The sequence below is a fragment of the Pterocles gutturalis genome, unplaced genomic scaffold (assembly GCF_000699245.1).
Source record: "Pterocles gutturalis isolate BGI_N339 unplaced genomic scaffold, ASM69924v1 scaffold25934, whole genome shotgun sequence".
NCBI classification, from domain to species: domain Eukaryota; kingdom Metazoa; phylum Chordata; class Aves; order Pterocliformes; family Pteroclidae; genus Pterocles; species Pterocles gutturalis.
The window spans coordinates 103,599-116,022 of record NW_010131504.1 but is presented as its reverse complement, the minus strand read 5'-3'; the positions used below and the strand labels follow the sequence as shown (position 1 = coordinate 116,022).

Here is a 12,424-nt window from a genome sequence, read left to right as displayed (position 1 = left end):
TAAGCTAGTGTGGCTTTACCACGGCAGGAATGTTTGAGTTTACCTTGTAATAAAAGGCTGCCTCGTGGAAGAAACGTTCCTCAACTGGTTCAGATTGCACACTTTGAATTTTTAAGGCCAGTTTACAGCACCCAATACCTATTCCCATGCTAACCAAAGCCATCATTTTAAAGGCTGCTCAGCCTCATCCCTCTGCTCTTCGTAACCCTCCAGCCAAATCAAAGCTACACAACATATTCACAGATCAAACTGTCAAAAGTTCGCCTGCAACTACTATGGAGCATGACTGACCTCTTTGAGAGCTACTCTGTTTTGGTTAAGGTGATCTAGGTATCTTGCGAAGATGAAACTCAAACTCACCTATTTAACTCATTTTGACTTAATTTGGGGTGCTTTATTAGCAACCAGTGTAAGACAAAGTAGCTAGTATAATATAGAGTGATGTTTAAATTAGTTTACAATTTGCTTGGGCTCATCTAGAACTACTCTGAACAAAGCCATTCAGAAATGTCAGCTGTGTTCCTAACCACTGTAACAAATTGTTGCCTGAACGCTGCACACCTAATGACTTCAAATTAGCTTCACTGCGATATTGCCTGACAGTTCGTTACGACTGTTAGCAACATAGCTGGCGTATCATGACCAATAAATTGGTTTCAGTGTGGGCTGGGAAAGGGACTTCCATCAATTTGATTAAAGAAATTACTGTAGCATTCAAAGCATAAAGACAAACTAGTTTAAGGAGACAGAAATAAGTTAACTGTACCAGAAAAACATTGCCTGTGATACAAAAGCTTGTTTATACACCGTTTGTGGCACAGAGAATGACTAAATTTCAACTGTGTCGCATACTATCTTGGAGTCTGTGGGTTGTCGTCTCTCATCTGAAGTAAAATAACTTTCCATAAATGTACAAATTATTTTCTTGCTTTCTTTGTTAGTGTTACCGACAATGACTGAGAAGCACCTAGTAGAAGAACAGAGGCTTTGTGCTGGTTAGCACAAGGGGAAAAAAAAAAAAAAACAGGAACACTATTTCTTTCTATTTCTTTGCAATTTCTTCTGATACTAGAAATAAAATTAACTTTGATAAACAAACAACTGACTGGATTATTTTTTCTAATTTTAAGGTGCTCTAAAATCACATCTAAAATTAGGATGTTATATTACTTAGAGGAAGTAAAATATATCAGTTCTTATGTTCAATAAGGCTCCACTATCAAAATTAGAAAACTAACGAGCTGACGAAAACACACCAACATGCTCACTCATCTGCTGGACTAGAAAAATATTTTAAAAAAACAAGAAAAAAAGCTTATCTTTTGTGTGTGAATTTACCATTTGTGAAAGGTGACAGACTGAGAACCCTAGAGACTATGAGCCTGCTTGCTAGCCTACAGAGCAAGTACAAATGCCTCAGAATTGGGGGAAAAGAAAATACACCTCAAATGTTATCTGAAAAAATCGTGAATCCTCCGAGAAACTGCTTCTGATTACCCCATTTTTCTTGCTAACCAGGGTGCCAGTTAGCTTCTATACCAACACATTTACGTGATGAAGACAACAATCCACTTCATGCAGACCAAGGAACTACTAAGCGATAAGAGGAGACCCATTGGTACAATTCAGTTCTTTCTACTGAACTGCTGGTACAATCCAGCTCTCACACTAGTTCATTCAATGAAGAGAACAATTCCTCTGTGCCATGACAAAACAGAACTGATTTTTTGAACCTCCTGTGGGCAGTATAAGATAGTGCTGCCTTTATAGAACAGAGAAACTAGACACATTCAACTACTGGTGAATCAGACAAGTACAGATGAGAGCACTTACACTACCCTTCATAACTAATGCTCTGGATAGCAAGGCAAGTTTCTCTTAATAAAAGTAATGCATGAAAAAAATTCATTCACTGAGCAGCATGTAAGACTTACTAACATAGTAACACTCATAGCAACAAGAAGAGTATTTCCAAGGAAATTTATATTATCATCCTATGTGAACCCTGTGGAGCCTTAAGAAAACCTTATGCATTTTAGTGAGAGAACAAATCACATTTTTTAACCCATGCAATGATTTAATTTTTCTGTACGTCATCTATTTGCAATAAACACTACGTACCTGGAATATGCTTAGCCCATCCAATGATCACCACCAGTTCTCTGTCTGCCAGGTCACAAAGAGTGGTAAGTGCTTTGATGTCACTATCTGGAACAGTGGGGTCAGGCATAGCATAGATCTTCTCTGGTTCAGCCACCAGCAAATGGGAGACAATCTTGTTATCTGTAAAAATGGTCCAGAACAGCACAAGATCACCAGTAGCATCGCTCTACTTTTCAAACAGATGAGTCCTATTTGAAAGCGCACAAGAATTTGTCTTAAGATACTGGATGTAAATAAACCTTATTGTAACTTCACTGGCTTCTGTACAAGTGGTGACAGCACAAACAAATCTGATCCATTAACTTTATTTATCAACCTAGACATGTACGTCCTTAAGTAAATTTAAAGGAATACAGAAATACATTATCACCTCCTAATACTGCAATATAAACTTTATAGAAAAATATTGATGCATTATAATGTAATTGCAACTGTGCAAATAGAAAAGTTTTGTCTTCCTCTAACTACCTGCAACCCTCCTCCTCCCCCAAAGGCTGGTGTATTTTTTGAGTGAGTAAATACCACAAGCGGCTAGTCAGTCACTGGAATCTGTAACTTCTGTCAGTGAGTCTAACTACCATTCTTTGTTTTAGATGTCACTGTTAAACTGTTGTAACAGAAATCGTCTCAGGACTTTCTCATGCTCATTATCCCGTATATCTTATATTATGGGTATCTTGCCTGTAAAGATGTTAAGAAAGAATCTGTAGTCCTTGGGGCCTACACTGTGAGAAAAGTCGGTTGTTGTCATATATTTGCTTTTCAGTGAAACACACAAATTTAGAATCACGTATAAAATTAGCTTCTTTAAGTAAAAAAAGAGCCAGTCAGGAATACCTATTAAAATCAATAAGAGTGTAAAACTAAGGAACGTATCAACAGATGCAGACCCCATCTCAGAAAACTGGTTTTGTGCAAAGAGTTATACTTTATCATATTCACACACTGGTTATTTTTATCTAGAGAGTATTTACTTTCATGTGTTTAATATTTACTTTTTCATTCAGATGGACTGTGAAATCTATTTGGAATAATCATTTAAGTTATAAGGAAAAGTGAAAAAAAAATACCCAGAAAAGACTGGAAGATTTACAATATGGTGTTGCTAGTCTATATTCTATAAGTAGGATAAACATAAGATGAGTATTATATCCACATGGAGGCACAATGGAAATATCTTATCTGTATACAGGAGCCTGATTTGTTACTCTGAGAAGACAGAACCAAAAAACGGGAAAAGGACTAATTCATTAAGCCTCCTAATACAGGATACATTACTATACTTCCCAATATATTTATGGTTTACCTCTCATGGTAGGTACGTCTTGTGACCTCAAATGCACCACTAGAATTTAAAGCTGAAATATCACCCTTTAGTGAATTTACACTAATCTGTTCCCTTCCTTAGAATAAAGAGTCATGGGGCTTGAAATAAATGGGATTCCACTGGGAGAAGGTGCAAAGTATTTTCTGACTGCAGAGAAAGCTGACACAATTGGTAATATCATTTTCCCCTTCTGCATGTAAGTCACAGGATGCACCACACTGTCCTCCTGCTGGGGAGCCACAGTGGAAGCTGATTGGGATATGACTTGCCCGGGAATGTCAGAGAAGCCCATGACAGATTTCCATAAAATACTCACCTGATTCAGATTTCTGACCCTTTACTGCTCTTTTGTGACAGACTTCTCTGTTCTGATCTACCATCTCTACAATTTTTGCCTTCTTCCAAACTTGTGTGTCAGAAGTTGTGATATATGTTAGCCCCTCATAAAATAAGTGCAAGAGCCAACTGGAAACCATCACATCAAGCATGTTTTATTACGAGGGGATATATTCATGCTTTATATGAACTATGGGAACCATGCCAGCTGAGTAATTCTTAATCTCAATATTCTACTGATTATCAAACTGATTAATGAGGAATTCTATTCTTATTTAAAGATGACAGATGGTAGTTTTAACTTATATTGGCAAACAGCCTTTGCACATATTTTTTAAATTTTTTAAACAGTCTTTTCATATCCTGTTTCATTTCACATACCATCTTTTCAAGTGAGAAAAGATAACATTGCTTCTTCCCAAATTCCAGTATTTTTACATGTAATGAAAAGTAGGATAAATAAATTAGTTTCTTAATATCAAAACACATAGCTAAAGACTTCAGCACTGTGGGTATTTTAATCAGTGATAAATGAACGAAGAAGTACTCACATCCCCAAGTTCTGTTTTTTACCCTGCAAACAGGACCTCTTTCTTTTTTTTTTTTTTTATAATTAGGTTCTTCACCAATGGCTTTTTTTTAGATTATTCAGGAATATTGTATATTTTGACTCAGGATTCACAAAATCTCAAATTCTTTTTATTTTCACAATCAACAAGATCTACAGGCAGGCCATTAGATTCCATGGTGAAGCTGGAAATTCCAATAGAGTCCAGAAACAGGTGCAGGAAAGATCCTCCAAACACCTGTTCTTTTCCTACAGGAGGAAAAGGTTACCCGTGTCGGAGCATGCATTAGTATAGACCATAGGAAAATTCTGAATATACTCAGAAAGCCCTATCGCTCAGGAAATTGAATAGCCATGAGCACTTTTTCTAGGTAAATCTTACTTAATGTTTCCCTAATTAGAATCAATAGAACCCAATTTTCTTTCCTGTGGCTTTGTTATGCACAAACTATCAGCCAGGGTCCAGAAAATCTCCCAGGCTACCTCCACACAAAACTGATTCAACTGTTTGAAGTCTTGACACTTATCTGGCAGGATCTGAAAATTAAGTTTTAGAAATGTTTGTTACAAAAATGTTTGTAATTGGACGAGCTAATGAAAATGAAGGGAGGCCCTTAGACAATGAGCAATGATTTGTAAGGAGGTTTGTTTATCTCAGAGAAATGGAGCTTACTGAAATCGGTGTAGTTATCATCTTAAAGGTAATGTAATGCACTACTTTGCAGTAATCTTTGGTTTACACAGAGATTCTTGTGTTTCAGTACAAGTGCGATAACCTCTGTTCATATTAAATGGCTTGGGGTTTTTGGGTTGGATTTTTGGGTTTTTTTTGCCTGTTTGGTCTTGGCTTTTTTGGTATGCTAGGCTATCAACATTTCTACTCAATGACAATATCAAGTAAATGAAAAACTGACAATCTGTGCACTCAGGAAAACTAAACCTCTAATGAAATTAAGCATTAGAGTTTATTAAATTTTATTGTATTATCAGAAAGTTTTTATTATAATGTGCAAAATCTGCTTAGTGCAGCCCTAGATTGTATTTACAGAACGGTGGGACAGCTTATGGAGGCTGAGTAGAAGATGCCAGATTGGACAATTGAAGGAATATAATCAGCATAATGTTTTTTGGAAAGGCAAAAGGAAACTATGCCATATGTTCACTTAAGCCTTAATTTTGTGTAAAACTGGCTGTTTTTCTTTGACACAGCTAAAATGCCCTTTCACTTACAGTTCAAAGACTATTTATTTGCTCTCCAGACCCCCATATGCTCAAACGTATTGTCCACAGCACTGTCCCCTACTGGGGAACACGAATGGAAACAAATTCCATTTTCCATACGGCTTGGTATTTTCAAGAGCCTAAAACTGACGTGTGCTGTCAGAGTCATAGGGACAAGGAGGAGTTTGCCCTCCTTATTTCTCTGGCTTATTTCCTTATTTTAGGAGCAAATGAATGTCTCAACAGGAGCAACTGGATGTGTGTATTCTCAATTGAATTTGGAAGAGTTTCCAACACTTGATAGAGCATGTGTGCCTTTGCAGGGTAATACACTAGCCTCTCGCACTACAGCTATAATGCTATTAAATTTACTTCATGGAATTAGTACAGTCACTGCTTGAGTTTATATAAGCTGCAAAGCAAAACCCCTAACTATTTTTAGTTAATCGCAAAGAGGATGGAACTTGTATTTTAGCAATGAGATGATCATCTCTCTCTCTCTTTTAATTTCAGCCTGGCGAGATACAATCAAGGACATTATGAAAACATAACAAAACAAAGCAAAAAAAATCCATGAGGGTACTAGAGCCCAAACTACCAATCTATGCTCGTTATTAGTGTGGCATATTGCTGTTTTAATCTAATGCTAGGTAGTGTATTAATCTATACGTATAAATTAATGAGGCTCTTAATGTATTTTCATTGGGAGGTTGAGCAGTCAAACTCATTTAGTTAGTGAAAACTACAAAAATCACTTTATTGTGAAATCTGAAACTAGAAGCTTCAATGAACTAATGATCACAGTATGAACCATTTCATGTACTGCTGAAAACAAAGATAACCTGTAAATGTAAAATTTGCACTACATAAACCATGCTTTTATACACTTCTACCTGTGAAAATATTCTCTGTTCAACTCCAATTGAGAAAAGCCTTTTTAAAGCAAAATATGTTAATAGATAAATTGATATAGTGTTCATGGCAATATCTTCTGACCAAGCCTCTGTTCCAGTCAGAAGGAGCTTAGCAAACAGGGCTGAGTCAATACCTTGTATTCAAAGAGAAATGTTGTGTGTCTGGTGTACTCACATGGCTTTTTTGCTGGTTGAACTAGCTGAGGGTTCAGGTATGGGCTATTCTCTGCATCTATTCTGCGCTTGTACTTCTGGCGACCTCCACGTACTCTGTCTAGGCGAACACCTACATTGGGAAAATAAGCAAACATGTAATTAAATATATTATGAGGATACCTTTCAGGTAACAATCTTCTATCTCTGCCTTCCAATATTTATTTAAAATGCATGTTTATTTCAAAAGATTCATTTTGGAAAGCAAGGGAAAGCAACATTACAAGTGTCTGCAAGCTGTTTAGATTTTCACACACCCAAGACTAAGTATACAACATAATTTCCTGTTCATTTAAAACTATTTGTTCATTTTTACATATTATTAAAAACAGCTAACAGGTTTAGTTTCCATTTGGAAGAGTCTGTTCTTAAGCTGTCTTTCCCAGAAGCAAAGTTCAAAGCTGTGATAAGCACCACGGATACACAAGGCCAACATTATGAGTAGAGAAGTACAGGGAATTAGAACTTTAGAAACAGTGAGTGCTGTATACAGTTTAGACAGTAAAAACCAATGCTTTTAATTAACACGACCAGAGGATACAAAGTAAGTTGCCTTAGTAAAAGAAGAACATATATGTGGCTTAAAGACCTGAAATAGTTCATGTAGGTTTGAAAGAAATTGTACGGCTGTTCGTTTAGATGTCATACATGATGAATTAACATATGTGTTCTACCTCCATATTGTCCATCGCTTCAATAAAGCCTTCTGCTACCTGTTTTGTACAGATATATAGGAGTTTACCCTCCTGAAACTAGCTACAGCTGCTCTCAGAGACAAAATGAAAAAGGGAGGGGAAAAAAAGATGGTAGGTCCTATAAAACAATGGAGTATTTTTATTTCCTTCTCAGTCACACACACAGATTTCCAGACAACCAGGATGAATGTTAGTATAATCAAGTAGTAACATAACACTGATGTTGAAAAACTCGGCACATACGCAGGGCAACAGGACAAGTAATACCAAGTGCAAAATTTGTCCCTGATGACAGGGATTTAACTAGACAAGAATGCAAGGACACATTACATATCAATGACCCTGTGAGCGATGTAATAAAGTGCAGCTCACTTTCTCACTTTTCATTGTCTGTTTTAGCTCTCCTCCCTCTATTTATCTTTTCTATTGCCCTTATTGCGCCCTACTCTACTACTTGCCATCTCCCTGATCTCTGCCTCGCAGGAAATACCTCCAGATTTGGCTTCTGGACAGCAGAGAAGCCACCACCAAAGAAGTCACAGTGTTTGCACACAACAAGAAGAATACAGCATGGAGTTTACGTGCTGCCCACGAACCTGCACTGGAAGCACAGTCTAGTTACCAGAAAACATCTGTCAGTCCTCTTTTGTCCTCAAAAACCAAAGAGGATTGACTGGGTTTTGGTGAAGAAAAGCCGTTTTACCAACTAGCCAGAAATCCAAGGCCAACTCTTGTTGGTTTGTTTTGCTGCTTCTTCTTTTATATTTCCTGCTTTTTTTTTTGTTCATTTTCCTATTCTATCTCCTACTGTCCAAGCTGGCATGAAACTAACACACTACAACACTCACTAGCTGACCCAAGGAAGACAACAATTTAGAGATTCAATCCCGTGCTCCACTACCAGCAGGAAGGCTTTGTATGCATGGGGTTCTCATTCACCCAGACAGACTGCCGGTATTTATAAAGGTGAGTAACACAGGAGATAACTTGGCTTAAGGAAACAACCAACATCTGTAATTATAGTGCAGTGAATTGTACACAACAGTGCTCAACAGTTTTGCTCACCAGGAAAGTGGGCGATGATCACCTCTGTTTAATGGTGAAATTTCATTTGGTTTACTGCAGAAGACTCTCTATTTCACTCCCTCAAACTCAAGAAGTACATTGTATGCTACCAATTATATTTTTGTGAATCACATTATATAAATAATAAAACAAATCTACCACATACCCAAACAGGTCAGTGTATAATTACAAACGAAATCTTATTTATGGCATTTACCTGTATCACTACCAGACCTGTGACTGATCTGTAGTCTAAGCTGTTTGATAAAAATTTACAGTGATTCCATCAACAAAGCATGGGGGTTTTTTGTTTGTTTTAAAAAGTATACTTAGAAATGCATGAACCTTAAAAAATGATAGCTCAAAGCTTTTCAGAGCTGATGATAACTCGGTGTTCTCCACCCTTGAATCTGGAGTTTGAGCTACACCTGAAGCAAAAAACACTGCCATAAAAACAAATAGCAAAAGACCAAGGTTTGACAGTTGAATATTCAGAAATAGGCAGAGGATTAGAACAAGCCACATGCAATATTGGTGGGATTATGAAAAAGACTGCCCAGCATTTGAAGAAAAACAGATAGAAAATGATTTCTGCATAATTCAGATGCCATCCTTCTTTCTGCTTGGGAGCAGATTTGATTGTGATAAAAGATGGATAACATCAGATAGAAGTATGTTTAATCAAAAAGTAATGGAACTGAAGCTTAAATTAAAATAATATAAATCTACCAAGATGAACTATTTTTTTACCTCATTTGCATTTGCTGAGATACACATTCAAGCCATTCACATACTCAATGGAAGGAAATACAGACAAATGTCACAATAGCAAAATTATACATAGGATCCATGTACTCACCTATTATACAACTATTATATAACTATACCTGTAAACATAGCTACTTTCTTTTTTTAAAATAAAAACATTATAATTCTAAAAAACTGGAGAGTAACAGTATCTCACATTTCAAAATTACCTAAATCTACAACATAACTAATTCCAATTCTAATGTGAAAACATTTTTGATACCATAATACCACTAGACTATAAATTAAAGGTTTATAAGCCTTTCATTAAAACTGATACAGAGTTTATCATCATTTTAGCTCCTAAGCTTTCCTTGCTCCTAGTACTATCACAAAGTAGCTATTTTAGAATAAATTTCTGATAATCTAATACACCCTAAGTGGTATTTTACTTCCCAAGAGTTTTTATAGAAGTAAACACAATGCAAGGCACTTCTTAAGAAATTACCCATTTGACATTCCATAAAAACTTTGGAGTTTGGTGGGTAACAAACTGAAATCCAGAGGTTCCTGTACATATGCACGCACCTTCCCCTCTAATTCCTATAGCTTGTATGAGAGTATTCATTACATGAAGATATATTTATCTGCTCTCAAGACAGTAAGAGCTGATGCCTTCTTCATTAGAAAAACAAAGGGAAGAAAGAAAAACACTTCTGACCACAAATATCTTCATTTGGGGTGGGCGGAGGAGCTTATCATCTTGATCACAGAGGTAATTGCTACAATTCAACATACAGTCTGTATTCAGACCATTAAGGAGGATACTGTGGCACCTAACTAGCGTACAGGGACAAGTTAAGGAGACCTCTGCTTTAGCTCTGCTGTTCATGTGGCTTGCCAGAGTCCTCAGCAACTCAGTTCAGTTGCCCTATCAGCCCTCACCCATAAAGTGAAAAGAAAGGTATCCATTCCACCTATATAAACTCATGTCACATCTCCAAATGAATTGCACTGTACGTATAAACATTACAGTTGTTTAGGGTTAAAACAGCCATTAATGTCACTGAACTAAGATCCACTGAAGACAAGTAAGTTGATTCTCTGCATTCCCCAACACTCCGATTCATTTTAAAATTCTTCAACAGAAAAACAAAAACGAAAGCCCTAACGAAAAAAAATGGGGATAGCCACAGGGCACAAATAGGAATACCGCTTACTTTCAACAGTTAAGTGCAACACATTCACTTGCCATCTTAGGACAGGTACAGCTCATTAACTCATCTGTTCTGGGGTGATGGGTAGTCACGCATTTTGATATGATTTACAAAGCTCAGAAGATAAGGATTAGACCAGAACTGTAATATATGGAGACATGGCAGCTCTGTAAATCAATGTAAAAGCTACTTTTTTAAAACAATGCAATTACACAATACTAACAAAACATGAGAATTTCTCAGCTGTCCTTAAGGGGAAAAAAAATTGTCTCATAGTCACTATACAAGCTTCTACAAAAAAGGTTTACCTCTTGGTCCCTCACACAGTCTTTGCGTGATTTCTGTCAAATGTTTACCAACACACAAGGAAATTATATTGGGCACTTACTCTCAAGTGAAAGTGTCCACATAGTCTTGCACAGAAATAACTGAAGACTAGAGCTGATGTACAAAATGAGCTACGCACCAGGTACTTCAATCTAAGCAAACTTAACACAGGCAAACCTGAAGCCTCCATTTTCTCCGTACTTCCTCATCTGTTCCTCCATTACCAACAGACACAAATTATTACTCCTATTCTGTAGACCTTTTCTCACACTGCCTTGAAGCCCTCATGTGAGACAGGTACCCACTGTGACTGGTGCTATATAATAAAAAAGACTGCCCTTACCCCAATATATCATTCTTTTTACAATTCAGGTCCTCAGTATGATAATCTTATTTAACCATGTCATCTCATTTTCCATACAGATCCAATCCATATCCAAAGTATACTATTTACTCCTTTATAATCCACCTCTGTTCTTCTTTTCCATTCCCTCCTTGGCTAAAAGTCTCTGGTGTTCATTTGTCCACTTGTCCAACTAACATTCTTGTCCTTTCCAGGGAGCTCTGTACCCCCAGCAAATCCTCAGGCTACCTTGGAAGGCATTAGCCCAATTCTTCAGATCAATACCTCCCAACACCAGGACTGCCCATAAGAAATTGCTTACTAACTACCATTGGGGAAGAGCTTTTTATTTTGAAAAAAAATAAATCTAATTCACTCATATATGAACTAATATCTGAATAAATCAAAACTCCCTCTCCACCTTCCAGTACATCAATAAAGAATAGATTTGAGATCAGAATCAAACCTGCAACTTTGACATCCTATGGAAATTTCAAATTCTGTTCCCTTTCCGTCCCCCCTACGAGAGATTTATGGCAAGCAGATATGCTGTACACTGATGGCGTTCTGGCAAGCTCCATCTCTAATACAGAATTTGGTAAGTACTAGACATGTTCCTATCTCATTTTCTGAGATATGTATCTGGGTAACACACTCTTTTCCACAGATGTCTGTAAGATTCCCAGCATTGCCTTAAATTTTACAGTAAAACCACTAAGAATGGATACCCACATAACTGCATCATGCCAAGCTTCAGAGGAACATCAGTGGTAGAGGCAAAAAACAAACAAAAAAACAAACAACCAACCCACAACCCAAAACAAACACAAAACAGATTAACTGCAAAACTGGAAACACCAAAAGGATTTTAATGGCAGGTTCTGATGTGGTTCTCCTTTGGAGCAACGTCTTGGTAGAGTGTTCCAGTTCATTTGAACATACTGCGCTTATTTGTAAGATTGCTGGGTAAGTTTGGGTCAATATTATAAACTCTCGGTTTTGCTTTTACTCACACAGAACAGGAAAATCAGTTTATTTTTCCACTATGAACACAGACAGAACATACTTAGATATAAGAATGCATAGTCATCTAGTTACTCCTTAGACAATGCAGTAATATGTATAGTTTGGGACTAGAGAAGTGTGAGCCCAGTGCATTAATCCTACATTCTGAAAGATCTGCAGTGGAAAAAATACTTCCACTTTAAACCACAAAAGACGTCTCAGCATAGTAGAAACATGCAGGAAGTAACACAGCCTGAAGAAAAAGGATAATATGAGCAATCTT

The 12,424-nt window shown here is 36.9% G+C and overlaps 1 protein-coding gene across 4 annotated transcripts in view; it reads right to left on the bottom strand.

The window, feature by feature from the left end:
• Positions 1 to 12,424, bottom strand: part of ESRRG (estrogen-related receptor gamma) — a 124,450-nt gene that overhangs the window by 44,057 nt on the left and 67,969 nt on the right. For 2 of the 4 annotated variants that reach the window (XM_010080648.1, XM_010080650.1), the window contains 2 exons: positions 6,705 to 6,815; positions 2,122 to 2,283 (listed from right to left, as the gene is read on the bottom strand). In XM_010080648.1, the coding sequence (XP_010078950.1) occupies positions 2,122 to 2,283; positions 6,705 to 6,815 (273 nt within the window). Of the gene's footprint in view, positions 1 to 2,121; positions 2,284 to 3,709; positions 3,740 to 5,790; positions 5,806 to 6,704; positions 6,816 to 12,424 lie in introns of all 4 variants that reach the window. The other 2 variants (XM_010080647.1, XM_010080646.1) reach the window with 2 other exon arrangements.